This window comes from Dermacentor andersoni, chromosome 4 (assembly GCF_023375885.2).
Source record: "Dermacentor andersoni chromosome 4, qqDerAnde1_hic_scaffold, whole genome shotgun sequence".
NCBI classification, from domain to species: Eukaryota; Metazoa; Arthropoda; class Arachnida; order Ixodida; family Ixodidae; genus Dermacentor; species Dermacentor andersoni.
This window is the reverse complement of record NC_092817.1, coordinates 3,551,492-3,578,111: the sequence shown is the minus strand read 5'-3', so window position 1 is coordinate 3,578,111 and position 26,620 is coordinate 3,551,492. Positions and strand designations below refer to the sequence as shown.

Here is a 26,620-nt window from a genome sequence, read left to right as displayed (position 1 = left end):
AACCATATGTAGGCAACTACGAGATTCCGCAGATAAGTAGGACAGGCGCCCTTAAGGAAACGAAAATCACGTTAGGAAGACAGCGTTTGGATCTCCTGCGTCCATGTCTAATCTTGCCTGAAGCGAGACCTCCTTTCTTGTCGGTGTACGGTGCACATTTCATATTTTTTCTCCGTGTTTCTGCTTGTCCTACAAATATTTCTAATGTCCTATCTGTTAGCATTAAAAGTGGAACCTTTCAAACGGACCGAGTATCGATGGTTTGATGATGAGAAGTACGCGATCACGTGTCGCCATATTGTTGACAATTCTAAACGCAGTGCATCGCATTATTTCCATTTTTGCAGCTCACATATTGGAAGAGGCGACCGAGATCTGGTCGATAGGGATGGCCCGCTACCTCAAGGACAGCTGGAATATGCTAGATGCGATACGGAATACCATGTACGTCGCTGCCACGTTGCTGCGCGTGGTGGCCTACATTAAGGTGCGCGCCTTTCACTGGTTCGTATACGCTTTCTGCTTACGGCTTCTTTTGCTTCTGCGTTTGAGGGGCTCCGAACGCCAATGAAGTGAAAATAATCTAACAATGACTACCCGGCATTATTAAATGCCATTATATGTCGTTTGTGTCTAGTTTTCATGTTTACTATTCACTTAAGTCATATCTTAATTCTATCATATTTCTCACGCAACTACGGTGATAACCGCCGGGTAACGTAGGAGACACTCGATGTATTCTTCAGGAGTCTCAGGCGACGTCTATCTTGGGCGGCTCTCAGCTACTCGGGTGCTCGACTCTCTGCTACGCTGCGTGACTTCGTGCGGCTCATGGCAGGCACGATACGAGATACGCGTTTATACTGGACGGGCTTCGCGAGCTTCTGCAGGTTAACGCGCCCCGGCACCGTCGTCGGCCCCCGTCGAACAGCGTCGACACCGCTCTTTCGACGTGTTGGCCTTACGAATCCCTGAGGGGCAACTTATAGACCCTTTATAGAGGCACGAGATGACGCTTTCAGCGACGCTTCGCACGCTGCCTCAGGCGAAAGCGGACGAACGCGAAACAATTACCTCTTCTGCCCTGCTACTGTGCAATTAGCTGTCGGAAATGCAACTGGGTGTTTGCTAGCGCACTGTGATTCATTCATGCTGCAAAATGTCGGACGGTAGAGGGAAGACGTATGCAGGAGTTGGCTGAAAGATTTAAGGAGTGGAATGAATGTGTGTGACCAAGTTCACGGACTGCTGCTGCGCAAGGACTGTCTATTCTGCTTGCCCTTCGCGATGAATGGATTTCCTCATGAATAAAAAAAATTCATCCATTCTCCAGCGTTGTATCACTAACTTACAGAATGAATTTCAGCCACAGAACGTCGGCAGGAGTGAGTACCGCTCGTTACGTGGTGACAAAGCGAGTAGCGCTGCTTCCTGGCGTAGCAGGTTTCTCGCATGTTGTCTCATACACATCCACCCAACTCACACTGAAACGTACGTACCTTATGTCGCACACGTATCAAGAATAAGTTAATGGCCGCACTCTTGAAGCAATGCGCCAAAGCATGGGTGAGGACACAAATGTTTCAAGATGAACCACGGTCCATCCAAGTATACATCGCGAAATTGGAACGAAAAGCTTGCCAAAGCCTATTGCCAGAGATATCAGTTAGGCGTACGTGATTGAAACGCGACTAAGCGAGCGGGGACAAACAAACTAGAAAACCTATCTGAAAGACAATGTCCGAAAATTTTTAATCAGAATACCAGAATACTGTCATACGAGTAAATATTCCGTTTCAAATATTTTTGCTGTACTGAAACAAAATACGTTATTTTTTCTATTTCACAATTTATTAGTTAGCTCTTGGCGACCCCTACCAACCAGTGATCCAAAGGAAACACTTTCCAAGAATGCGCAAGCCAGCTATAATATCGTGCGGAATGGCCTTGCTCACTTGAACGCGGTGGTTTCGTCCGGGTTTTTGTTTCTTTGCGTGTTTGTTCAAAGTGTGGCATTTCGCTTCACTTCAAACCTTGTTCAGACCAGTTTTTTTGTTGTCTTGCAAGTTGACGTTGTGGCATGCGACGCGCTGTGTCTCGTCTTGATGACGAGGCTGGAACGCTCCGTGAAGAAACGCTGCGTTATGTTCATTCACTCTCCCTAACACAGGCGTCTCCGACGAGCAGCAAAATTAGTAAGTCGCATGTTTATTGGGGCAATGTCTGATAATTTCTGGATATGACTACACGGTGTCGCACGGCATTGCGAATAATTCTGTGAAAACGTTTCGCATACGCTGCTATACATTACGACTGTGTGCTGGTCAGAGTACTTTGGATCCATCGAAACATGTTTCTTTGGTCAATTATATAGCTTGCGTTATTCAAGACAAATAAAAGACAAGTTGATTTTGAAACCTCTGCAGCATACTTCTAGCCCCCTTGTCGGGCAAGTCAGGGTCAGGAAGAAACAGGCCAACCTAGACGCAGTAAGCGTAAAAGAAGACCTAGTTCAGGCTACTACCTGCAAACAAATAGGCAGCCATAGAACAGAGAGATGATGATGATGACATAGAGGTAATAAATGAAACCGTAACTAGGCTGGGCTTCAGAGGCAGCATTCGAAGTTGGAGGCAAAGCACCAAGACAACGAGTAGGCAAGCTCTCTAAAACAACAAAGGACCTAATAAAGAAACGACAAAGAATGAAAGTGCCCAACTCAAGAGATAAGACAGTACTTGCGGAACTGTTAAAACTGATGAACAAGGACAAAATGACAAAATAAGGGATATTCGAAATTATAACGTGAGAAAGGCTGAAGGAGCCGTAAAAAATGAACGCAGCCTTAAATCAGTGAGAAGGAAACTTGGCATATGACAAACTAAGATGTACGCACTGAAATATAAGCAGGGTAATATCATTAGCACTCCCAAAGGTATAATAAAAGCAGCGGAAGAATTCTATACTGACAAGTACAGTACCCAAAGGACTCAGGAGTTCTCTATTCGAAACAATGATTAACAGTTTACAGCTCCTCCTAAAACTACAGATGAGGTCGGAAGGGCCTTGCAAGACATGAAACGGAGAACAGTGGCAGGAGAAGATGGAATATCAGTAGATTTAATCAAAGATGGAGGAGACATAATGCTAGAAAAACTGTCGGCTCTCTATACAAACTGTTTATGAGCTTCAAGGGTCCCAGAGAACTGGAAAAATGCAAACATTATACTAAGCAACAAAAAGGGAGACGTTAAATATTTAAATAATTACAGGCCCATTAGCTTACTCCCAGTAATATATAAAATATTCACCAAGATAATTTCAACCAGAATAAGGGCAACGCTTGACTTTAGTCCACCAAGAGAACAGGCTGATTTCAGGAAGGGATATTGTACAATGGATCACATGCATGTCAATTATCAGGTTATTGAGAAATCCGCAGAAAACAATGAGCCTTTCTATATGGCTTTCATAGATTACGAAAAGGCATGTGTATCAGTAGAGATACCAACAGTCATAGAAGCATTACGCAATCAAGGAGTACAGGAGGCTTAGATAAATATATTGGAAAATATCTACAGAAATTCCACAGCTACCCTAATTCTACATAAGAAAAGTGGAAAAATACATATAAAAAAAGGGGTCAGGCAAGGAGCTACAATATCTCCAATGCTATTCGCTGCTTGCTTGGAAGAAGTATTCAAGCTATTAAACTGGGAAGGCTTTGGAGTAAGGATCTGTGGCGAATGTCTCAGCAACCTTCCATTTGATTGGAAGGAATGGATTGGAAGTTACAACAAACGATTGAGGACCTTAACAGGGAAAGTGTAACAGTAGGGATGAAGATTAATTTGCAGAAGAGAAAGCGAATGCTGAGTAGCATGACAAGGGTACAAGAGTTCAAGATCGCCAATGAGCCTCTAGAGTTTGTGAAGGAGTATGTTTACATAGGTCAATTAGTCACAGGGGACGCTGATCATGCGAAGGAAATTTAGAGCAGAATAAAAATGCGTTGGAGTGCACACGGCAGACATTGTCAGCTCCTGACTGGAAGCTTGCGATTATCATTGAGGAGAAAGGTGTACAGTCAGTGCATTTAACTGGCACTGACATATGGGGCAGTAACTTGCAGATTGACAAAGAAACTGTAGAACAAGTTAAGGACCGCGCAAAGAGCGATGGAATTAAGAATGCTAGGTATAACGTTAAGAGACAGAAAGGGAGCGGTTCGGGTGAGAGAGCAAACGGGTATAGCGGATATTATTGTTGACGTTAACAGGAAGAAATGGAGCTGGGCAATTCATGTAATGTGTAGGTTAGATAACCGTTAGTCAGCGTCTACGATATCCGCCGAAACAGAGGTCCACTAATACCGGCGTCATCTACAGTACTCGCGAATTGAAACGCGACACTGCAAGAGCGTGGCCGCCATTACATGCAGCACCGCCTATGGAAGCATTGCGGTATACCACGAGGGTGAGAGTGTTTTCACCGTAGGCTTACTGCTTCCGGTTGTCAATGAGCGGGACTGTGGTTCCTTGCAGCGCAAACGGGGCGCGGCAAGCCTGGTGTGCAGGAGCGGGATTGTGTGCCGACGGCGGTTGCGCGACATTGTCTGCTTTCACGCTCGTGTTACGCGTGCCCTTCCGATGCGGCAATTGTGCGGCGCAAGTAAGGCACCATTACGTTCATCTGAATATAACTGACGTCTGCACGAAGGAATAGAAAACTTTATTGCCAGAATGTAAACGTCTCGAAAAAAGGAAGAAAGAATAACGTCTGCTATTGCTTCGTGCAGACGTTCCATTTATTCACATGAACCTAACGTTGCATTACTTGTACAGAATATCTCCAGTGTCGTAAGGGCACGCGTAACCATGTCGCGCAATCGGAATTCCGCGCCGCTGAGCGACCGCCGTGGGCACACAAGCGATCACCAGGCTTGCAGCGCTGGCGCTGGAAGGAACCACATTTCTGCTCACTGGCAACCCGAAGCAGTGTGCCTACACCTCACCTTTGCGCTCACCTTTGCGGAGTGCATTAGTTTGGCGTTCTTTCGCTCCGCTCAGCATCTGAGCGGAGCGGAAGCGCGAATGCGCCCTCCGCTTAGCCGCAAGTGTGCTAGAGGAGCGAGAAACACGGTCCGCTTGAGAGAAGCGTTGCTGCCATTTTTCGCTAGCAAGGATGGTCGATGCGTGCGCCCTCTCTCGCGCGTGCATCGAGGCACCTCGCTTTCCTCGCTCTTTCCACGATGGCGTGCCTCCAGTGACATGTTCTCGACCATGCCGTGTACTTCAACCTCGCCTTTATGCTTGCCTGCGTAGCCCAAGCCACAAAAGCGATTTCGCACAAGACGAAAATTGCTTTGCTAAAATAAGGTACAAGTGCTGACCCTTTTGAAAACCCTGAAGCGTGGGAGGATGTCGTGCGCACTGTGTTGCGCGTTAGCGTCAGAAAAAAATTAGATTGTACGCAGAATGCAAGCTCGCTAGCTATCACCTGGCGTTTCCCAAGGCGGTGCTTTATTTTCCACTGGATGAAATGTAGTGGTAGGGCATTAAAAGCGCATGTCTACATATGTATATGCGTTATAGTTCATAAAAGTGATCAATAGGTAGTTTTATTTTGTTTCATTACCCTAAATTTTCCCAGAGGGTGCTGTAACTACGAAAGGTCAACAAGGGACCGAGGCAGGGGTGCCCTTTATCCCCAGTGCTGTTTCTTATGTACATGGTGAGGATGGAAAGCGCGCTATAAGCAAGTAATATCGGCTTTAGTCTCTCATACAAGCAAGCGAGTGCAGTGGTAGAGCAGCAGCTTCCAAGTTTGTTTTATGCGGACGACATTGTGTTGCTAGCTAACAAGCAAAGTGATGTGCAATGTCTGGCTCATATCTGTGGACATGAAGGCGAGAATTTAGGTATGAAGTTTAGCGTTCAAAATCAAGTGTTATGGTATTCAACGAAAGCAGGGAACAGACAGTATAAATACAGGGCCAGGAATTATGTTGGGTAGAAGAGTATAAATACCTTAGAATACGAATAAAGGAAGGCAATAGATATACGGAAACACAGGAAAAAACAATAACAGCAAGTGGAAAGAGAAATACCGTCATAATAAAGCACGGAGTGCTAATTGGTTACAACAGGTACGAGGTGCTCTGGGGTGCGTGGAAAGGTGCAATGGTACCAGGACATACATTTGGAAATGTGGTTGGTTGTTTAAAGCCAGGGCTACAATCAGGACTCGATAGTGACCAAAGGACAGTAGTACGCCTCACATTGGGTGCTCACGGGAAGACAACACATCCAGCCGTCCAGGGTGATATGCGCTGGAAAAGATTTAAGGTGAGAGAAGCTCGTGTGAAAATTGATTGTAAATAGAGGCTGAGGAAGATGGAAGAAAGTAAATGGGCTGGGAGAGTTTTCAGCTATTTGTACAGTAAAAACATTGATTCAATGTAATCATCATCATCATCATCATCCTGGTTACGCCCACTGCAGGGCAAAGGCCTCTCCCATACTTCTCCAACTACCCCGGTCATGTACTTATTCTGGCCATGTCGTCCCTGCAAACTTCTTAATCTCATCCGCCGACCTAACTTTCTGCCGCCCCTGCTACGCTTCCCTTCCCTTGGAATCCAGTTCGTAACCCTTAATGACCATCGTCCTCATTACATGTCCTGCCCATGCCCATTTCGTTTTCTTGATTTCAACTAAGATGTCATTAACTCGCGCTTGTTCCCTCACCCAATCTGCTCTTTTCTTATCCCTTAACGTTACACCCATCATTCTTCTTTCCATAGTTTATTGCGTCGCCCTCAATTTAAGCAGAACCCTTTTCGTAAGCCTCGAGGTTTCTGCCCGGTACATGAGTACTGGTAAGACACAAATGTTATACATTTTTCTGTTGAGGGATAATGGCAACCTGCTGTTCATAATCTGAGAATGTCTGCCAAGTGCACCCTAGCCCATTCTTATTCTTCTGATTATTTCCTTCTCTTGATCCGGATCCGCCATAACTACCTGCTCTAAGTAGATGTATTCCCTTACCACTTCCAGTGCCTCACTACCTATTGTAAATTGCTGTTCTCTTCCGAGACTGTTAAACATTACTTCCGTTTCCTGCAGATTAATATTTAGACCCACTCTACTGCTTTGCCTCTCCAGGTCAGTGAGCATGTATTGCAATTGGTGCCCTGAGTTACTAAGCAAGGCAATATCATCAGCGAATCGCAAGTTACTAAGGTACTCTCCATTAACTCTTATCCCCAATTCTTCCCAATGCAGGTCTCTGAATACCTCCGGTAAACACGCTGTGAATAGCATTGGAGAGATCGTATATGCCTGCTTGACACCTTTCCTTATTGGGATTTTATTGCTTTCTTTATGGAGGACTACGGTGGCTGTGGAGCTGCTATAGATATCTTTCAGTATTTTTACATATGGCTCATCTACACCCTGATTCCGTAATGCCTCCATTACTGCTGAGGTTTCGACAGAATCAAACACTTTCTCGTAATCAATGAAAGCTATATATACGGGTTGGTATATTTCGCACATTTCTCTATCACCTGATTGATAATATGTGAATATAGTCTATTGTTGAGTAGCCTTTACGGAATCCTGCCTAATTCTTTGCTTGACAGAAGTCTAAGGTGCTTCTAATTCTATTTGTGATTACCTTAGTGAATACTTTGTAGGCAACGGACATTAAGCTGATCGGTCTATAATTTTTCAAGTCTTTGGCGTCCCCTTTCTTATGAATTAGGATTATGTTAGCGTTCTTCCAAGATTCCGGTACACTCGAGGTCATGAGGCATTGCGTATTCAGGGTGGCCAGTTTTTCTAGAACAATCTGCCCACCATCTAATAAATCTGCTGTTACCTGATCCTCCCTAGCTGCCTTACCCCTTTGCATAGCTCCCAAGGCGTTCTTTAGTTCTTCCAGCGTTACTTGTGTGATTTCGAATTCCTTTAGACTATTCTCTCTTCCATGATCGTCGTGGGTGCCACTGGTACTGTATAAATCTCTATAAAACTCCTCAGCCACTTGAACTATCTCATCCATATTAGTAATGATATTGCCGGTTTTGTCCCTTAACGCATAGATCTAATACTTGCCAATTCCTAGTTTCTTCTTCACTGCTTTTAGGCTTCCTCCATTCCTGACAGCACGTTCAATTCTATCCATATTATACTTCCTTATGTCAGCTGTCTTACGCTTGTTGATTAACTTCGAAGGTTCAGCCAGTTCTATTCTAGCTGAAGGGTTACAGGCTTTCATACATTGGCGTTTCTTGATCAGATCTTTTGTCTCCTGCGATAGCTTACTGGTATCCTGTTTAACGGAGTTACCACCGACTTCTATTGCACACTCCTTAATGATGCCCACAAGATTATCGTTCATTGCTTCAACACTAAGGTCCTCTTCCTGAGTTAAAGCCGAGTACCTGTTCTGTAGCTTGATCTGGAATTCCTCTATTTTCGCTCTTACCGCTAACTCATTGATCGGCTTCTTATGTACCAGTTTCTTCCGTTCCCTCCTCAGGTCTAGGCTAATTCGAGTTCTTACCATTCTATGGTCACTGCAGCGCACCTTGCTGAGCACGTCCACTTCTTGTATGATGCCAGGATTAGCGCAGATTATGAGGGCTATTTCATTTCTAGTATCGCCGTTCAGGCCCCTCCACGTCCGCTTTCGGCTATCCCGTTTGCGGGAGAAGGTATTCATCATCCGCATATTATTCTGTTCAGGAAACTCTACTATTAGCTCTCCCCTGCTATTCCTAGTGCATAAGCCATATTCTCCCACTGCCTTGTCTCCAGCCTGCTCCTTGCCTACCTTGGCATGGAAGTTGCCCATCAGTATAGTGTATTTTGTTTTCACTCTACCCATCGCTGATTCCACGTCTTCATAGAAGCTTTCGACTTCCTGGTCATCATGACTGGATGTAGGGGCGTAGACCTGTACAACCTTCATTTTGTACCTCTTATTAAGTTTCACAACAAGACCTGCCACCCTCTCGTTAATGATATAGAATGCCTGTATGTTACCAGCTATATTCTTATTAATCAGGAATCCGACTCCTAGTTCTCGTCTCTCCTCTAAACCCCGGTAGCACAGGACGTGCCCGCTTTTTAGCACTGTATATGCTTGTTTTGGCCTCCTAATTTCACTGAGCCATATTAAATCCCATTTACTGCCCTCTATTTCCTCCAATAGCACTGCTAGACTCGCCTCACTAGATAACGTTCTAGCGTTAAACGTTGCCAGGTTCATATTCCAACGGCGGCCTGTCCGGAATAACAGTACAGTAAAGAATAACAGTAAAGTTTATCAAAAATGGAGGAGATAATATGTTTGAAAAGCTTGCGGCCCTTTATTGACAATGCCTCACGATTTCATGTGTACCAGGCAGCTGAAATAATGTCAACATTATACTAATTCTTAAGAAGGTAGGCGTTAAAGAATTATAATCACATTAAGTAGCTTTCAGTATTGTATGAAATAGTCACCACGATAATCTCCAATAGAATCAGGGCAACAATTCACTGCAATTAACCAAGGCTGGCTTGAGAAAGGGATATTCTACAATGGATAACGTACGTGTGATCAATCAGGTAATCGAGAAAGCTGCGGAGTACAATGAAACTATACAAATGGCTATTATAGATTAACAAAAGGCATTTGATTCAACACAGATACGAGAATTCACGGAGACATTGCGCTATCAAGGAGTACAGAAGGCATACGTGAATATCTTGAGAATATTTATGAAGATGCTACAGCTACATTGTTTTCTCTACAAGATACGTAGAAACTTACCTAAATGTATTATGAAAGGAGCCAGGCAAGGAGAGAATATCCCTAATGCTGCTCACTGCATCCTTGGAAATATTCAAGCTGTTCGACTGGGAAGGCTCAGGTTGTTTGCAGAAGACAAAGGTAATATTCGATAGCTTGGCAAAGGAACAAGAAATCGTGATCTCCAGTGAGCCTCTAGAGTCTGTGCATGAGTACGTTTATCTTGGTGTATTACTCACAGGAGACCCTGGTGATATGAACAAAATTTACAGCACAAAAATGGTTTGGCGTGGATACGGCAGGTATTACTGAATCCTGACTGTTTGCTTACGTTTGTCGTTGGAAAGAAAAGGGAACATTCATTGCATTCTACCGGTCCTAACATATTGGACGGAAACGTGCTGGTTACAAAAGAGGCTGTAGAACAATACAGGGACAGCGTAAACAACGAATTGACGAAAAAAATTTGGCGTAGCGTTAAACGACAGGAAGAGAGCGGTATGGATCGAGGAGGAAACCGGGAAAACCGATATCCTAGTTGACACCAAGAGAAAACGATGGAACTCGGCACGGCATGTAATGCGTAGGGCGGATTATCTGTGAACCTTTGTACTAGGGCCAATAAGAAAGTATTTGCCTCTTTATTTATTAGCCAAAACAATGTAGATATCGGTAACTACAAATACACGTACTCTTCTTCGAAACTTACACTATTTTTCCACAGTCCCCTGACCGGTTCAGACATTGGTTTCATCGTAGCAATAAATTTGAGATGCCCCGTGGCTGAATTCGTGCGGCTGACGGTCGAACCACCGTCCGACTGCTGTCTTGGCTTCATTGTTGCATGCGAATCGCTGTCCAGGCAGGAACTTCTTCAGCGGATTGAAAACATGTAAATCACTAGGGACGACGTCCGGACTGTATGGCGGGCGGTCCAGACTCTCCCTGTAAGATGAGCGGAGCTCGTCGGTGGTTCTGACTGTGACGCACGCGGCCTCCCGAAACGCTCCTTGTCGTGCCTCCACGGCTGTTTACTTACTCACAACATCATCACCTCAATTCACAAAAAGAGACAGCTTTCCTCAACGTGGGCTGCATTTCTTATTAGATTTTCATGGGCGTTCGTACCTTGCTTCATAGAAAATGACCAACACTTCTTTGTTTGTACGCACTCGAAGTGTTAATCACAAGCGTCACCTTCAAAAACTGAAAGCAGCAGCGTGCCGCGGAGCTACCAGGAGGTAGCTCCACCGCTGGGTCCACCGCTGGGAACAGATATGTTGACTTCGTATTTTCAGCCATACTTGCGCCAAAAAAACCGGGGCAATGGCTTTCTGATTCGCTAGCGTAGCTACAGAATACATGTCAAGGGAAGGGAAGCGCATTCGAGGAAGGCAGAGAATTAGATAGGATGATGAAATTTATAAATTCGCAGTCTAAGGCTGGAATCAGCTGAATCAAGACAAGAGTAATTGTAGATTGCCTTCCTCCTGCAGTGGACGCAAAAATAATGACCCGTGGTAGTGACCTTGAAGACAGTAGCAATACTGTGAAAGACAAAACTAACTTTTATTGGGCGAACCTGTGCCCACAAAACCAGGCTACACTTAAAGCACAATGATAGTGACGAACACAGTCGGCAATCGTCGGAAACCTGTGGGTGAAGCGCGTCGACTTTTATGCATCAGTCGTCGAATGTTCCAGAGTAATTGCTGGGACCCGCGTGTCTCCCACAAAGTTCTACACTATTCGCATCGCGCATACGTGCAGTCAGATTACACAGGGGTCGGTGACAGACTGCGAATGGTACCATAGATAACATTCCAGAAGCTTTCGATACATGCAGGCGTGTCCTGCGCTCTGGGATGACATTTGTTGGGCGGTGAAACATTGTTCGCCCGATAAAGATAAACAAGTAAACGTGTCAGTACCCCCCTCTTAAAAAGCATCCATCCGATGCTGCAAACAAACGAAAGTAATAAACAAAAACACCCGTAGCAAAGAAACAACAAGTTCAGCGTGCATAAAAGGGCTTAAGACGCACCACTTGGACCACTTCAGATCGCGCACAGCGCCGCTGTAAATGCGAAATGCCGTATGGCACGACCTCATAGTCCAATTCGCCAATACGTCGGATAATCTTGCAGGGTCCGAAATAGCGTCGCAATAGGTTCTCCCTGAGTCCTCGTCTACGTATCGGGGTCCAAATCCAAACACGGTTGCCTGGCTGGTACTCGACGTAGCGTTGTCGGAGTTTGTAGTGTTAGCTGTCGGTACGCTGATGGTTCTTGATCCGTAGGCGGGCGAGCTGTCGGGCGTCTTCGGCTCGCTGGAGATGGATGGCGACGTCAAGATTCTCTTCGTTGGTGACGTGCGGCAGCGTGGCGTCCAGAGTCATCGTCTGGTTCCTGCCGTAAACCAGCTTGAACAGAGCCACCTGTGTTCTTTCTTGCACCGCCGTGTTTTAAGCGAATGTTACGTACGGCAGTACTGCATCCCAGGTATTGTGTTCGACGTCGTCGTACATTGCTAGCATGTCGGCGAGTTTCTTATTCAGGTGCTCGGCAAGACCATTCGTCTGTGGGTGGTAGGCAGTTGTCCTCCTGTGTCTCGTATGACTGTACTGCAGAATTGCTTGGGTGAGCTCCGCTGTAAAGGCCGTTCCTCTGTCGGTGATGAGGACTTCTGGGGCGCAATGGCGCAGCAGGACGTTCTCGACGAAGAATTTCGCTTCTTCAGGTGCGCAACCTTTCGGCAGGGCTTTCGTTTCAGCGAAGCGGGTGAGGTACTTCGTCGCCACGATGATCCACTTATTTCCGGTTGTTGAAGTCGGAAAGGGTCCCAACAAGTCCATTCTGATCTGCTGAAATGGTAGACAAAGAGGTTCGACAGGCTGTAGTAATCCCGCTGGCCTGGTCGGTGGTGTCTTGCGTCGCTGACAGTCTGGGCATGTCTTGACGTAACGGGTAACGTCGGCGATCAGGCGCGGCCAGTAAAACCTTTCCTGCATCATCCATAGCGTCCGGGAGAATCCGAGGTGCCTAGCGGTTGGATCGTCATGCAGGGCGTGCGGTACATCTGGACGCCCCGCTGAGGGAATGACAAGAAGGTAGTTGGTGCGTACTGGTGAGAAGTTTTTCTTTACTAGTAGGTTGTTTTGAGGCGAGAACGAAAACAATCTTCGCTTAAATGCCCTAGGGACAACGCCGGTGTGCCCTTCAAGATACTTGACGAGGCCTCCGGGTCTGCTCATTGCTGTTCAGCGAAGTCTTCCGCGCTTATTATTCCAAGGAAGGCGTCGCAATCCTCGTCATCTTGCGGCGGCGGATCAATGGGGACATGTGGTAGGAAATCAGCATCAGAGTTTTTCCGTCCGGACTTGTAGGTGACAGTGATGTCGTATTCTTGTAGGCTGAGGCTCCCCCTCGCCAGCCATCCTGAAGGATACTCTAACTTCGCTAGCCAACACAACACATGATGGTCGCTGACGACTTTGAATGGCCTGCCATAGAGCTAAGGACGACATTTTGCTGTAGCCGAAATGATGGCGAGACATTCATTTTTGGTCGTAGACTAATTTCCTTCCGCTTTCGACAGCAACCGGCTAGCGTAAGCTATCACCCGTTCAAGTGCGTTTTTCCTCTGGACTAGAACGGCTCCGAGGCCTAGGCTACTGGCGTCAGTATGGATTTCTTCATCGTCGTACTCGTCGGTGTGCGCGAATACCGGCGGCGACTGCATGCGTCGTTTGAGTTCTTCAAATGCATCGGCCTGCGGCGTTTTCCACTTGAACTCGACATCACATTTAGTTCGATGTGTCAACGGCTCAGCGATGCGTAAAAAGTGCTTGACAAAGCGCCTTTAGTAGGCACACATGCTGAAGAATCTACGGACAGCCTTCTGGTCGATGGGCTGCTGGAACTTTGCAATGGCGGCTGTCTTCTGTGGGTCAGGGGGGACTCCACATTTGTTGATGACGTGGCCCAAGAACAGAAGCTCATCGTAAGCTAGACGGCACTTTTCCGGCTACAGAGTGAGCCCTGATGACTTCATGACCTCTAGTACTGTCGCAAGCCGCCTAAGGTGATGGTCGAAATTTCCAGCAAGGACGACGATGTCATCAAAATAAACAAGACAGGTAACCATTTCAACCCTGCTAGTACCGTTTCGATGACACGCTGAAATGTTGCAGGCGGCGAGCACAGTCCCAATGGCATGACTATGAACTCGTAGATGCCATCTGGAGTGATGAAGGCGGTCTTTTCGCAATCTCTCTCGTCGACTTCTATTTGCCAGTAGCGAGACTAGAGATCCATTGACGAGAAATATTTAGCGTTGCAGACCCGATCCAATGCGTCGTCTTCCATGGGAGGGGGTATACGTCATTCTTAGTGAGCTTGTTCAGCCGACGATAATCGACGCAAAAAAGTAGGGTTCCGTCATTTTTTTCACTAAGGCAACAGGAGATGCCCACGGGCTCTTAGACGGCTGGATGATGTCGTCGCGCAGCATTTCGTCGACTTGTTGTCTCATAGCTTCACGTTCTCGCGTCGAAACTTGGTAAGGGAAACTTGGTCATCGCTTGCGGCTGTGGCAGCGGTGATTAGGGGTTACTTGAGTTGTTGTTGTAGCTCCTCACGTACGACGTCGGCAATCGCAGCCACTTGAAGCTGTCATGAAGGGAACAGCTTCTGTAGCTCCTCCCGCACGAGTGCTCGGATAGTCTCGCATAGGTCGTCGGTGGCCAGTGACAGAACTCCGGCGTAGTTTGTAGAGTTCGTGCACCGGTCCAATTGCCGGTTCCGCATTTCGAGTGTCTTCTCGATGCTGGTGGCCTCACGAAGAAACTCGTCGACGGTCTTCGGTGGGCTTCATACCATTCCCGCGAAAAGTTCCTTCTTCGCACCACGCATGAGTAGGCGGAATTTTTTCTCCTCGGACATTTCCGGGTCGCCGTGGCAGAATAGACGGCTCATTTCCTCCGTGAAGATCGCGATGGTCTCATTAGGCAGCTGCACTCGGGTTTCTAGTAGTGCTTGGGCTTGTTATCGGCGTACGACGCTTGTGAATGTCTGCAGGAAGCTGCTTCGGAACAGGTCCCACGTCGGTAAGGCGGCTTCTCGGTTCTCAAACAACGTCCTGGCGGCGTGTTCCGATGCGAAAAACACATGTCGAAGTTTTTAGCCACTGTTCGAGCAGTTAAATGCAGCGACCCTCTCATACGTCTCAGGCCAGGTTTCCGGGTCCTCGAGTGTTGAACCGCGGAATATCGGAGGCTCCCTGGGTTGCTGCAGCACGATGGGAGACGCTGGGGCTCTTATTGGGGTTGGCTGGGTGACTATCTTCCTGGTCGTCTCAGGCAAAAGTCCGCGCTCCGAAGGCAGCACTTGCAGCATGCAGGTACCTCGCTGGTTCTTGGTGACGTCTTTCGTGTTCGGGCTTGGGTCACAGCTTTGATGGGGTGTCCGGTACATGAACGCAAAGCACCTCCACCAGATCTCACGCGGTAGTGTCGTTGAAGAACACAGTAGCAATACTGTGAAAGACAAAACTAACTTTTATTGGGTGAACCTGTGCCCACAAAAACAGGCTACACTTAAGGCACAACGATAGCGGCGAAGACAGTCGGAGATCGTCGAAAATCTGATCAGCGGGTCAAGCACGTCGGCCTTATACATCAGTCGTTGAATGTTCCAGAGTAATCGCTGGGACCCGGGTGTCTTCCACAAAGTTCTACACTATTGTCGTGGCGCATACATGCCATCAAATTGCACAAGGTTCCGTGACAGACTGCGAATGGAACCATCGATAACATACCAGAAACTTCTAATACATGCAGGCGCGTCCTCCACTCTGCTATAACATTTGTTGGGCGTTGAAACGTGGTCGCCCGATAAAGATAAACAAGTACACGTGTCAATAAGGTGATGATAATAACGATTATTATTTACACAATGACTCTGCTTTTATGAATCTCTTCTCTGATATTTTTCCACCAGTAGTGTAATCTTCTCTTACTAATCTGTACTGTTAACCAGCTTATACTTTCACATTCTTTGAATCTCAGCGCCTGTGGAAGGTGGACACTCGCTATGGGTCTGGCTGGGCATATTTTCGCATTCTGTTACGATGTACCAAGTCGTTTCAGGGCTTCCTGTGGAGCACACACATGCCTCATCCTGCGGCGCTTATTTGCTCCATTGTGTTTTGTCCCAAGGCCGCCAGCTTGTACCTCAAATAGCAGGCCGCTCCTGTTTGAGTTATCATACGGACATTCCCTTCAGATATATTTCTTGTAGTGTTTGTAACTATCCATGTCCTTTATTTATGCGAAATCGTCAAATGGCCCATTGAAAGAGAAAGACGGCGTCTGTATTAGCGAAACTGTGCCTAAAGACCCATAGGCGGCGACGCCATGTCTCGAGCCCACCTTGATAAATTCTCATTGGCTGCGAACCCACGGCACGAGCGCGCCTCGATGGGGCACAGTGGACGAAAGGGAACACCAGCGATTGACATGTCTGGCCAGGTCTTGCGTGCGGTGAAAGGGCATCGCTGCGACGCTAGGTGACCCTCGTTGTCGGAAGCCAGCGCGCAGTCCGTATCTCTCTCTCACTATCACTGGTCTTAGCTGCTGTGCTCGCCGGCCGGCCTTGGCGGCCACTGCTGCTTTCTCAGTCTTTCGTAGCTCAGGACGTAGGTGGAATGCTGCGTTGGCACCGCAGGCTGCTGCTGCTTGCTGGCTCGGGCAGCACGTACTGCTATGGTACAATATTCGCGGCGCGAAACTGGAAGAACCAGTTAGCGGCGTTTAATGGGACAAAAATGCTTTCGCATTCACAACTAATAAGGAATGCTTAGTGTTGCAGTTCGGGGTGGCGTTTAGGACAGGGGAAGTATTCTCCAAATGCCCACTTAGTGAACATGTCCATTTCGTCTGCTGCTGAAGTGCTTACTGGCTGTGGCGTTTCGCTGCCACGGATGCGCAGCAACGCCAAGCCAATGGGTGCATTCTTGGTAGGTGCATTCTTGGTGCTTTCTTGTAGAGTATCTCCCCAGAAATCCACCCGCTACTGGGATGAGTACGTCCGGTAGTAGGAGTGAAGGAAAAAGGTTTATCTTACATCATTTACGTTCCTTCTAGATACGGAAGCCCACTCCATCAATGACCATATTAAACGTCTGAGTTCACATCAGGACACGTCAGCACCCTCCTTAGTGCTACAAAAGTCTCCACTTTTAAAACAGTCGTCTTCTCTAGAAGAGTAGGCTAGGGAATCTGATTAGTGTATCTCGGTCAATCCTCGAATCGGTCGCACAATCGCTCCCAGGATGTCACACCATTGCGCCGGACTCAGCCTCCTGTGTTGCACCCTGGCCTCCGCAATGGCGCAACTGCGCGATAATCTGGGAAACCGATGCCGAAGCGGTTCTCAGCTTCGAAGTTGACCCTTTTCACCTCACTTTTCGGGTTCAGCTTGTCAATGGTCATGTTCAGGTAGAGTGATCTTCGGGGTAGTTGTAACCTCAAAGTGCGCTCCTTTGTTTGCGCGTCACAGTCTCTGTCAGGCCCAGGCGTCATCTGTGTGCGCACTTATTTAAGGACTACCTCGTGGAAAACGTCTAAGGAATGCTCATCGCCCTAATGAGGTGCAGCATACTCCTCCGCTGCCGCGAGATTTGACCTGAGGGTGTCCAGCTGTCAGGTTACCCGAAGCGTGAGTGTCCACTAGTGACTCCGGGTATTATTCTATAAGTGATAACTGATGACACACTGCAGCTTCAGGTCTCAGCCCTTGCTTCGTTGTTGCCTTTTCCCTCGGACTACACCGACACACACATAGTCTGGTCGGCATGCTTCAGCGACACGCCCACCGGACACTATGATGCTCACATCGCTTTATAAAGTTCTACCCCTCTCTCTGTCTCTCTTTTCTTTTTGTCGTGGTCAGCCCTCGTCAAGGCAGAAATTAGTTTTCTATTTCACTAACACCAATAGCGATGGAGAACACGTTAAAAAAACGCCCTGAGTTCTTTGCCTAAGATCCCGGTCTCAGACCACCTGCATTCTTATTCTGGCTCCCTTTTCTATGTTTTGCCTCAAAGTTGCATTCGTGCAAAATTAGACTCTGTCTGAGCAGTCTCCCCTTTTTTCCTGACATTTCTTTCTGCCATGTAAGAGGGCAATAGTCGCTCTCGACCGCGAATTTCGTGCCTTCAATATGGCATCCTGGCTTTTCAATCGCCCATACTATGCGCAAACACTCCTTCTCCTGAGGTACATCACGGGGTTTTCTTCAACGCTTTCATTAAGTTGGACAAGGAATATACCTTGAGCACGATTGCTTGCGTCACTCTAGAGAATGTATTCTGCGTGAACGTCTGGTGAGACAAGCACAAGCCGTGAAGACAAGGCTTTCCTCTGAAAACAATCCACGTTTTCCGAATAAGGCTCTGCAAATCTTCCACTTTTTGTGAATCATCAACATTTTCTGTCTATTGTTCACAAAAGACTGGCACTAAAAGAATTGCCATGAAATGTTGCGTAAATTACGTGTGTGAAAGAGCTTAATTCTAAATACCTCCACGCACGCTCTAAGCGATTCTGAAAACGCTGGTGTCTTATGAGTACACGTGCGACACATGCACTGATGCTTTGCGTCTCTGTGTCCGTGCAAGACATGCCTTTAAAGAACGGCACAAACACTTCCTAAAATTCTGCGGTTAAACAACGGATCCTCCAAATAACGTGTCTTACTTCCCGAAAGTGCACTAATGCTCAAGCGTGCCACTACAGGCTTCTAATAAATAACCTAGACTTTACTGTGCAAGCGTACCTCGCAAGAAAAAATGAAGCTTATCCGCTTTAAAAGAAAGAACGACATATCGAGGCAAGAGTTTCCAAAATTTATGCGCGCGCAAGCCATCCCTTTCAGATATCAATGAGCTTCTAAAACAAACAACCTCAACAAAGTTCGAAACTTGCTTATCGAAACAATCTTTAGTCTCGGTGGTGTCAAAACGTTTACCCAAACTCTTAAAAAAAAACTGCTCTTTCCGCAGAACTTGTAACAGCGTTATTCATTCCGAATAGGCGACGATAACGTCAACTCTTTAGACCGCACTCGAGGCGGGTGCGGTCTGAAAGCTCATGCTGCCAGCCAGGGAATACAGAGGTCATTCACCTCGCTGCAGACTTTCGGCACTGTACGAAATGGCAACCTGCCTTTTCGGCATTGCACTACGAATTTACTGCCTGGTGCGACCACTTAGCGCAGCCTCACTGCCGCGCGCTCCTATGTCATACAGGTTGCACCTCGAAAATAACTCGGCAAGGAGGAACATAAATGCCCTCCGCGGCGTACCGCTCATTGTTTTCTTCGTCGTTTGGCGGCTCGCACGTGCTCTGACTGGCAACGTCTCTAACGAAAAACGCGCCTTTCTAATTCTTTCGCTGCGCTCCTCACAAGGTTTAGTGGCTTTCGCTGCATTCGGCTACGCTGCTGCCTTTTTTTTTTGTTTCAGTCGGTGGCTCCTCAGCATGGCCCCCTTTCTGATTTTCTGCCTGGGAGATCGGAAAGATTTCCTCCTCTAGCGTAGCTATGTTTCCGGCGCTAGCTGTTGCCTCCTCTTTTGTTGTAGTTTGCAGCCCCCGAGGGCAACATTGCGGTCATGAGGAAGGCTTTTGATAGTACTGGGCGCTATTGCTATGTGACCTGAAGACGCTGCTTGTCACATACTTGTCGGCCAACTGCGCTGCACTTTTTGCAGACACTCCATCCTGGCTGTCCTTAACGGAAAGGCGCCCGTTATCCGTCAGCGTCTCCTCAAACTGCTCTAAGCAGATTAACACTGCCTGTTTACTGACGTTACCCGCCCCTGCTCCTTTCAACCACTCTGCAGAGTTATCAGGCGACACACAAACTCGACAAAGCTTTCATTAGGCTTCTTTCTTTCCTGTCAAAATTTTCTTCGGGATTCCTCTGTGGAATTTTGTGAGCAAACTCGACTTGACTTAACTGTTCCTGCCTGCCTCGGCTGCGTTCAGTTCGGCCATGGCTTGCGAGGATTCTACCGGCAGCTACGGAACCAACCGCTGCTGCCATGTGTCTTTGTGAAATGATTGCATCTCAGAAATCCGTTCACAAGAAATCAGGTAGAGACCGATGTCATTGCCTGTTTTGTACGGCCGAAGCAAACTCGTCATTTTCACGCTTTCCGCTTGTGGCGGGCTGGTATCCGTACGGGGCGCTAAGCTCGCTTGCTCTAGTTTTTTCTCAAGCTCAATTTCCGCCAGCCTAAAGTTTCCCTCTTTTCCTGCCTTTCCTCCTCTTCCGCCCTTTGTTTCTTCTCGCGACATATCTTTTCCCAGGCATCCATGAGCCCGTCCTCCTCGAAACCCACTTTGTTAATGGCAGTACGAATTTCAGGCTTCCTCAACGTATGGTTCATCTCCGTACCGAGCGCTGCGCCAACAGCCGAATCTGATATTTCTTTAACACTGTAATATCAATGCGTTTGCGAGAGCCTGCTACAACGTCCCTTATATTGACAGCTGGCGGTCATATAGGGGAAGTTATGCTGGGTGCGGTGATGGTCAATGATAACTAATTGTCCGATAGAACCCTGTCTTTATCGTAGGTCCAAAACATAGTCACTGCAGAACTCGCCCAATCCCGACCTTGCGAAGGTCGTGCCTCCCGGAGCCACGTTCCCAGGTCCACCGATTCCAGATCACGAGGACTGCCTTCTGCTGCGCTTCCTTGTAGTTTTCTCCAGTTTTGCAAGCCTCCACGCCATCATTGCGACGGTTATGCCTCCCTGAGCCACGAAGAGGAGCTCTGCTGATCCAGGATCCACGGAAGTCGTTCTTCCGTCCGCAGTTTACCTCGAGCTTGCGAAGGTCGTGTCTCCCGCAGCCACGTCCTCAGGTCTGCCTATCCCAGATCATGAGGACGGCCTTCTGCTGTTCTTCGTTCAACTTTCCCCGCCTCGTCAAGACTCGACGCCATACTGCTACGGCGGTGCCTCCCTCAGCCACGAAGAGGAGCTCTGCTGATCACGGATCCAGAGAAGTCACCTATCAGCCTGCAGTTTACTTCGAGCTTGCGAAGGTCGCGTTTCCCAGAGCCACGTTTTCAGGTCCGCCGATCCTATAGCGTGAGGAATGCCTCCTGCTGCTCTTCCTTGAAGTTTCCTCGACTCCTCCCAGCCTTCACGCCATTAGCGCGACGTCTGTGCGTCCCGGAGCCACGAAGAGGAGCTCTGCCGCAGTTTACCTTGAGCTTGCGAAGGTTGTGTCTCCCGTAGCTACGTTCCCATTCCGGCCGATACCAGATCGTGAAGACTGCCTTCATGATCTCGCCGCTCCCAACCAGATCGTTGGGGCTCAGAGTAGCGTTTAGGCCAGGAATCCACCCGGCGCCGGGATGAGTACGTCCGGTAGTAGGAACGAAGGAAAAACGCTTTATGTTATACCCGGAAGTCCACTCCATGCCGGAGCATATTGAACGTTCGAGTTCACATCAGAGCACATCAGCCCCCTCCTTATTGCACCATAATTATCCGCTTTTGAAACATTAGTCTTTTCTAGGAAAGTACGCTGGGGAATCTAATGATCGTGTCTCGGCCAATCACAATCGTCGAATCGGTTTCGAAATTCCTCCCAGGATGTTGCACCATTCTGCCGGTCTCCGCCTCCTATGTTGCACCCTCAACCCCGCATATGGCGTGTTGGAATCTCAGCGCTGACTCCCGTTATAGCAATCGCACCGCTGGCACGAGTTGTTGCAAATGGGTCGCAAGCCCCAAGGGTAGCGTTGGCCTGGCGGCCTGGGGCACAACTGGAAGCATCCGAAGGTCCCGGCAAAGCATGAGTCGACTGGTAACAGAACAACTTGTTTATTCTAGCATCGCAAAAGAGCGCGCGGTCAGGTCGACCGAAGTGGAGAGACGGGAGAGCACTTAACTCAACGGAAGAAATCGGAGCCTCCCTCGGCGTCCGGGGGCAGCTGCTTTTATAGTCTCGGAGTCGAGGGCAAGAGGGAACGCCTGATAGAGGCCCACGTGACGCGCGGCACGGACAGGCTGAGAGACACGTTGGGACGAGTGTAGTGACGCATCCGCCGGCCCGGCGCCGGTCAGACCTCCTCGCTTCACACTTGGGGACCTCCTCTCCCCGGCTGCCGCGCTTTGACAGGCGTGGGCACCAACATGCACACACACACACACGCGCACACGAAGACACGTGGCATTGAAACATGCCTGGACGCGCTTGACGGGGAGGCGTATCGGCGGCGCTGAACGGGCCAAAATGTCCGCCGCTTTGAACGAAGCCCCGGCGTCCGTTGCATCCGCGCCGGCTATACCGCGCGTCGTAGGCGAAACGTAACAGACCGCCCCGCCGGGGGAAGGAGATCCCGATGGTCAGGGGACTGCATCCGCTGTCCGGAGGGATATCGCTCGATGATGCTCATAACCGAAGTCGGGCGTCCTTCGGCGTTTCTTGAGCGCAGCGCACAGAGAAGGCCTCGTTCTCTCGTTCAGGTTCACACAGGACACTGCAAAGTGACTTCGGGAGAGTTGACATTTTTGTTCTCGTTCCCGGCAAGCGTTAGAACTACGCCGAAACTCAACCGCTCAGTCAGCAAGCACGAAACAACCCTCACCAAGTCCTGCCAGGCTCTTTCCCCTTTTATACCACTGCCTTGTTCCTTACAGTAGTCTAGCAGCACCCAGAACAAGTCCACAAATTGGAAAATTGCACTAGAAAGCAAGTCATCACTTTGAAACACTACACAAAAGCAATATGTTAAAAATCCTGCCTCAGGAAGAAAAACATCAGTAACAAACAACTCTGAGGCTGATTCCTACGTTAGGGGCTTCGACTTAAGCCATCGGCGTTACCGTTGAGACTCCCCTTTTTGTAACGGACCTCAAAGGAATGTTGTTGCAAAGCGAGGCTCCAGCGCAGGAGGCGGCCATTTGTGGAAGAGATAGTCTGCAGCCATTGGAGAGGGCAGTGATCCGTCTCGAAGCATGCGAAGCGGAGAACGCAGCGAGCGACCGTACACTAGCTCAGCTGGCGAAAACCCCGTATCCGCATGCGGCGCGGTCCTTAATGCAAACATCACCCCAGGCAGACACAGCTCCCAGTCAGTTCGTTGTTCAAACCACAATGCTCTCAACACGCGCTTCATGACGGAGTGGAGCTTCTCAACGGAATTCGACTGTGGGTGGTACACTGAGCTGTCTAACAGCTTTACCTCACACCTTTCGAGAAAGGCTGTCGTCAAAGCGCTAGTAAACACTGTGCCCTGATCTGATTGGATTTCCGCAGGAAAACCAACTCGCGCAAATATCGACAGTAGTGCATTGACTATCTCAACTGAGCTGAGTTCTTTAAGCGGCACTGCTTCAGGGAACTTTGTCGCTGGGCAGATCACAGTCAAAATGTGTCTGTACCCCGTGGCTGTTACCGGCAGAGGTCCCACTGTATCAATAACGAGCCGTCTAAAAGGCTCCGTAATGATAGGTACCAACTTCAACGGCGCCCTCGAATTGTCCCCTGGTTTGCCCACCCGCTGACAGGTGTCACATGTCCTCACAAAGTGGTCTGCGTCACGAAAACACCCTGGCCAATAGTACTCTTGCAAGAGACGGTCCTTAGTTTTCTTAACTCCTAGGTGTCCGGACCAAGAACCCCCATGCGACAAGCGCAACAGATCCTGACGGTAGCACTGAGGCACGATCAGCTGATCGAACTCCACTCCCCTGCGGTCTAGATACTTCCGGTACAGGACCCCACCTCTTTCCACAAAGCGAGCATTTTTCTTGGCGATACCTTCCTTGACAATGCAGCGTATGTTTTCTAGGCTGCCATCCTTCTTTTGCTCGGCTATCAAAGCCGCCCGGCTGACTTTTAGCAACCTATTAAGTCCGTCTGACGTAGGCGCGATGAGCAAATCTGCAGATAGCTCTTCTAACTTTCCCGTGTCGGGCATTTCCTCTCCAGTATCTGGTGCCTTTAACGCTACAGGCTCAATTTTATTCAGTACGGACGTGCTCTGAATATCAGCTTGCTGCTCCTCTGACCCTTTCTCATTATTCGACAACGTCGGCCCCGCAACTAACGCCTTTGCAGCGAGCTCCCGAACCTTCGATCTGGTTAAGGCCTGAACGCTAGCCTCACCAAACAAAAGCCCCTTCTCGCGCAGGAGGTGATCGGACCTGTTCGAAAATAGGTACGGGTACTGGGGGGGGGGGGGGGGCAGCATAGGTGACACTGCGGCCTCCGTCTCAAGTGCTCCGAAAGGTCCTTCAATAAGAGCTTTTGCTACGGGCAGACACACGCTATGAGCTTCCACGGCTTGCTTGATCCATGCGCACTCGCCCGTGAACATATCGGGTTCTACGTAAGAGGGGTGAACTACATCCATTGTAGCTGCGGAATCGCGAAGCCCTCGGCACTCTTTCCCGTTCACGAGGAGGTCTCGCATGTAAGGCTCGAGAAGCTTCATGTTCTCGTCAATGCTGCATAATGACAAAAACACGACTTTTGTTTTTGTTTCTGGACACTGCGCCGAAAAGTGACCCGGCTTCTGGCACGTATAACAAACGCGCGCTTGCCTCGTCTCGAACCGCTTTCTGCGTTCGGCTTCGGCTGCCGCCGTCTCCTTACGTTCGGTCGGACTGCTTTCACTCGCATCCGCACTACGTGTGTCCCCCTTTGCTCTCACGGGCGTGAACTTCGGCCTCTCAAACTTGGAGCCAAATTCACCCTTTTGACCGTCCTTAGTTCCGCGAGCCCGACGCGTCACAAACTCCTCGGCTAGCTCAGCGGCTCTAGCCACCGTACTAACGTCTGGCCTATCCAAGACCCAGTACCGCACGTTCTCAGGTAACCGACTATAAAACTGTTCCAGCCCGAAACACTGCAGAACTTTCTCGTGGTCACCAAACGCTTTCTCTTCTTTGAGCCACTCCTGCATGTTTGACATTAGCCTGTAGGCAAACTCTGTATATGACTCACTTCTGCCTTTCTCATTTTCCCGAAACTTCCGACGGAACGCCTACGCTGACAGCCTGTACTTTTTTAGCAGACTCGATTTCACTTTGTCGAAATCCTCTGCCTCCTCTCTATTCAAGCGAGCGACTACGTCGGCCGCCTCGCCGGGTAACAAAGTGAGCAAGCGCTGTGGCCACGTTTCCCGAGAGAACCCCTGCTTCTCGCACGTTCGCTCAAAGTTAACCAGGAACAAACCAATGTCCTCTCCAAGCTTAAACGGCCGCATCAGGTCAGTCATTTTGAACAATACTCGTTCTCCTGCACCGTGTGCCTGACTTCCATTACGAGCGCGTTCCATCTCTATCTCGAGACGCTTCATTTCCAAAGCGTGGTCGCGCTCTTCTTTTTCTTTCTGCTCTTTTCGTTCGCGCTCCCGTTTCTCTTTTTGCTCTTTAAGTTCGCGCTCCTGTCTTTTTGCCCGCTCCTCAATGGTCTCAAGGCATTCCGACAGCTCGTCATCCTCAGCTTCTAACTCAAGAATAGCCCTTAGCAGTTCTGGTTTTCTGAGTTTGTCTGAGACATCCAGACCCAACTCTCTTGCAAGCTCCAGCAATTTCGGTTTGCGCATCGACTTCAAATCCATGGCTGCTCTGAATGCTGCTTTCTCTACTGCCTACTATTGTCTTGCCGCAAACTAACCCGACAGCAACGACAACCACAATTACCAGCTCTGTTTCTGACACTAACAAAAGCCTGGCGAAACTCAGAAGAAGAAAGTCCCGCACTCACCAAACCTCGCAGCCAAGAATTCAGCGCAGTCGTTCCGCTGCAGGCAACCAGTCATCACACAGGGCTCGTTGCACTGCTTCCGGATGGTCGTTGTGCTGCTCAGCATACAGTCAACCGCATACCTTCGCTGCTGGCCTCCGTTGTCGCGATCTCACCGCTGGCAGACAGTTGTTGGAATCTCAGCGCTGACTCCCGTTATTGCAATCGCACCGCTGGCACGAGTTGTTGCAAATGGGTCGCAAGCCCCAAGGGTAGCGTTGGCCTGGCGGCCTGGGGCACAACTGGAAGCATCCGAAGGTCCCGGCAAAGCATGAGTCGACTGGTAACAGAACAACTTGTTTATTCTAGCATCGCAAAAGAGCGCGCGGTCAGGTCGACCGAAGTGGAGAGACGGGAGAGCACGTAACTCAACGGAAGAAATCGGAGCCTCCCTCGGCGTCCGGGGGCAGCTGCTTTTATAGTCTCGGAGTCGAGGGCAAGGGGGAACGCCTGATAGAGGCCCACGTGACGCGCGGCACGGACAGGCTGAGAGACACGTTGGTACGAGTGTAGTGACGCATCCGCCGGCCCGGCGCCGGTCAGACCTCCTCGCTTCACACTTGGGGAGCTCCTCTCCCCGGCTGCCGCGCTTTGACAAGCGTGGGCACCAGCATGCACACACACACACACGCGCACACGAAGACACGTGGCATTGAAACATGCCTGGACGCGCTTGACGGGGAGGCGTATCGGCGGCGCTGAACGGGCCAAAATGTCCGCCGCTTTGAACGAAGCCCCGGCGTCCGTTGCATCCGCGCCGGCTATACCGCGCGTCGTAGGCGAAACGTAACAGGCGCAACTGCGTGGTAATCTGGCAAACCGAGGTCGACGTGGTTCCCGCGGTAGCCTTCGACGTTGGCCCCTTTAAACAATTATTTCAGCTTGTCAGGGTAAGGTTCAGATAGGGTGATCTTAGCGGTAGTTGGCACCTCGAAGTGAGCTCCTTTGTTTGGGCGTCACAGTCTATGTCATGCCCCG

At 49.0% G+C, this 26,620-nt stretch overlaps 1 protein-coding gene across 1 annotated transcript in view; it reads left to right on the top strand.

The window, feature by feature from the left end:
- Positions 1-26,620, top strand: part of LOC126536031 (transient-receptor-potential-like protein) — a 203,363-nt gene that overhangs the window by 126,308 nt on the left and 50,435 nt on the right. Inside the window, exon 8 of the mRNA XM_072287491.1 lies at positions 348-487. Coding sequence (XP_072143592.1) covers positions 348-487 — 140 coding nt within the window. The remainder of the gene's footprint in view (positions 1-347; positions 488-26,620) is intronic.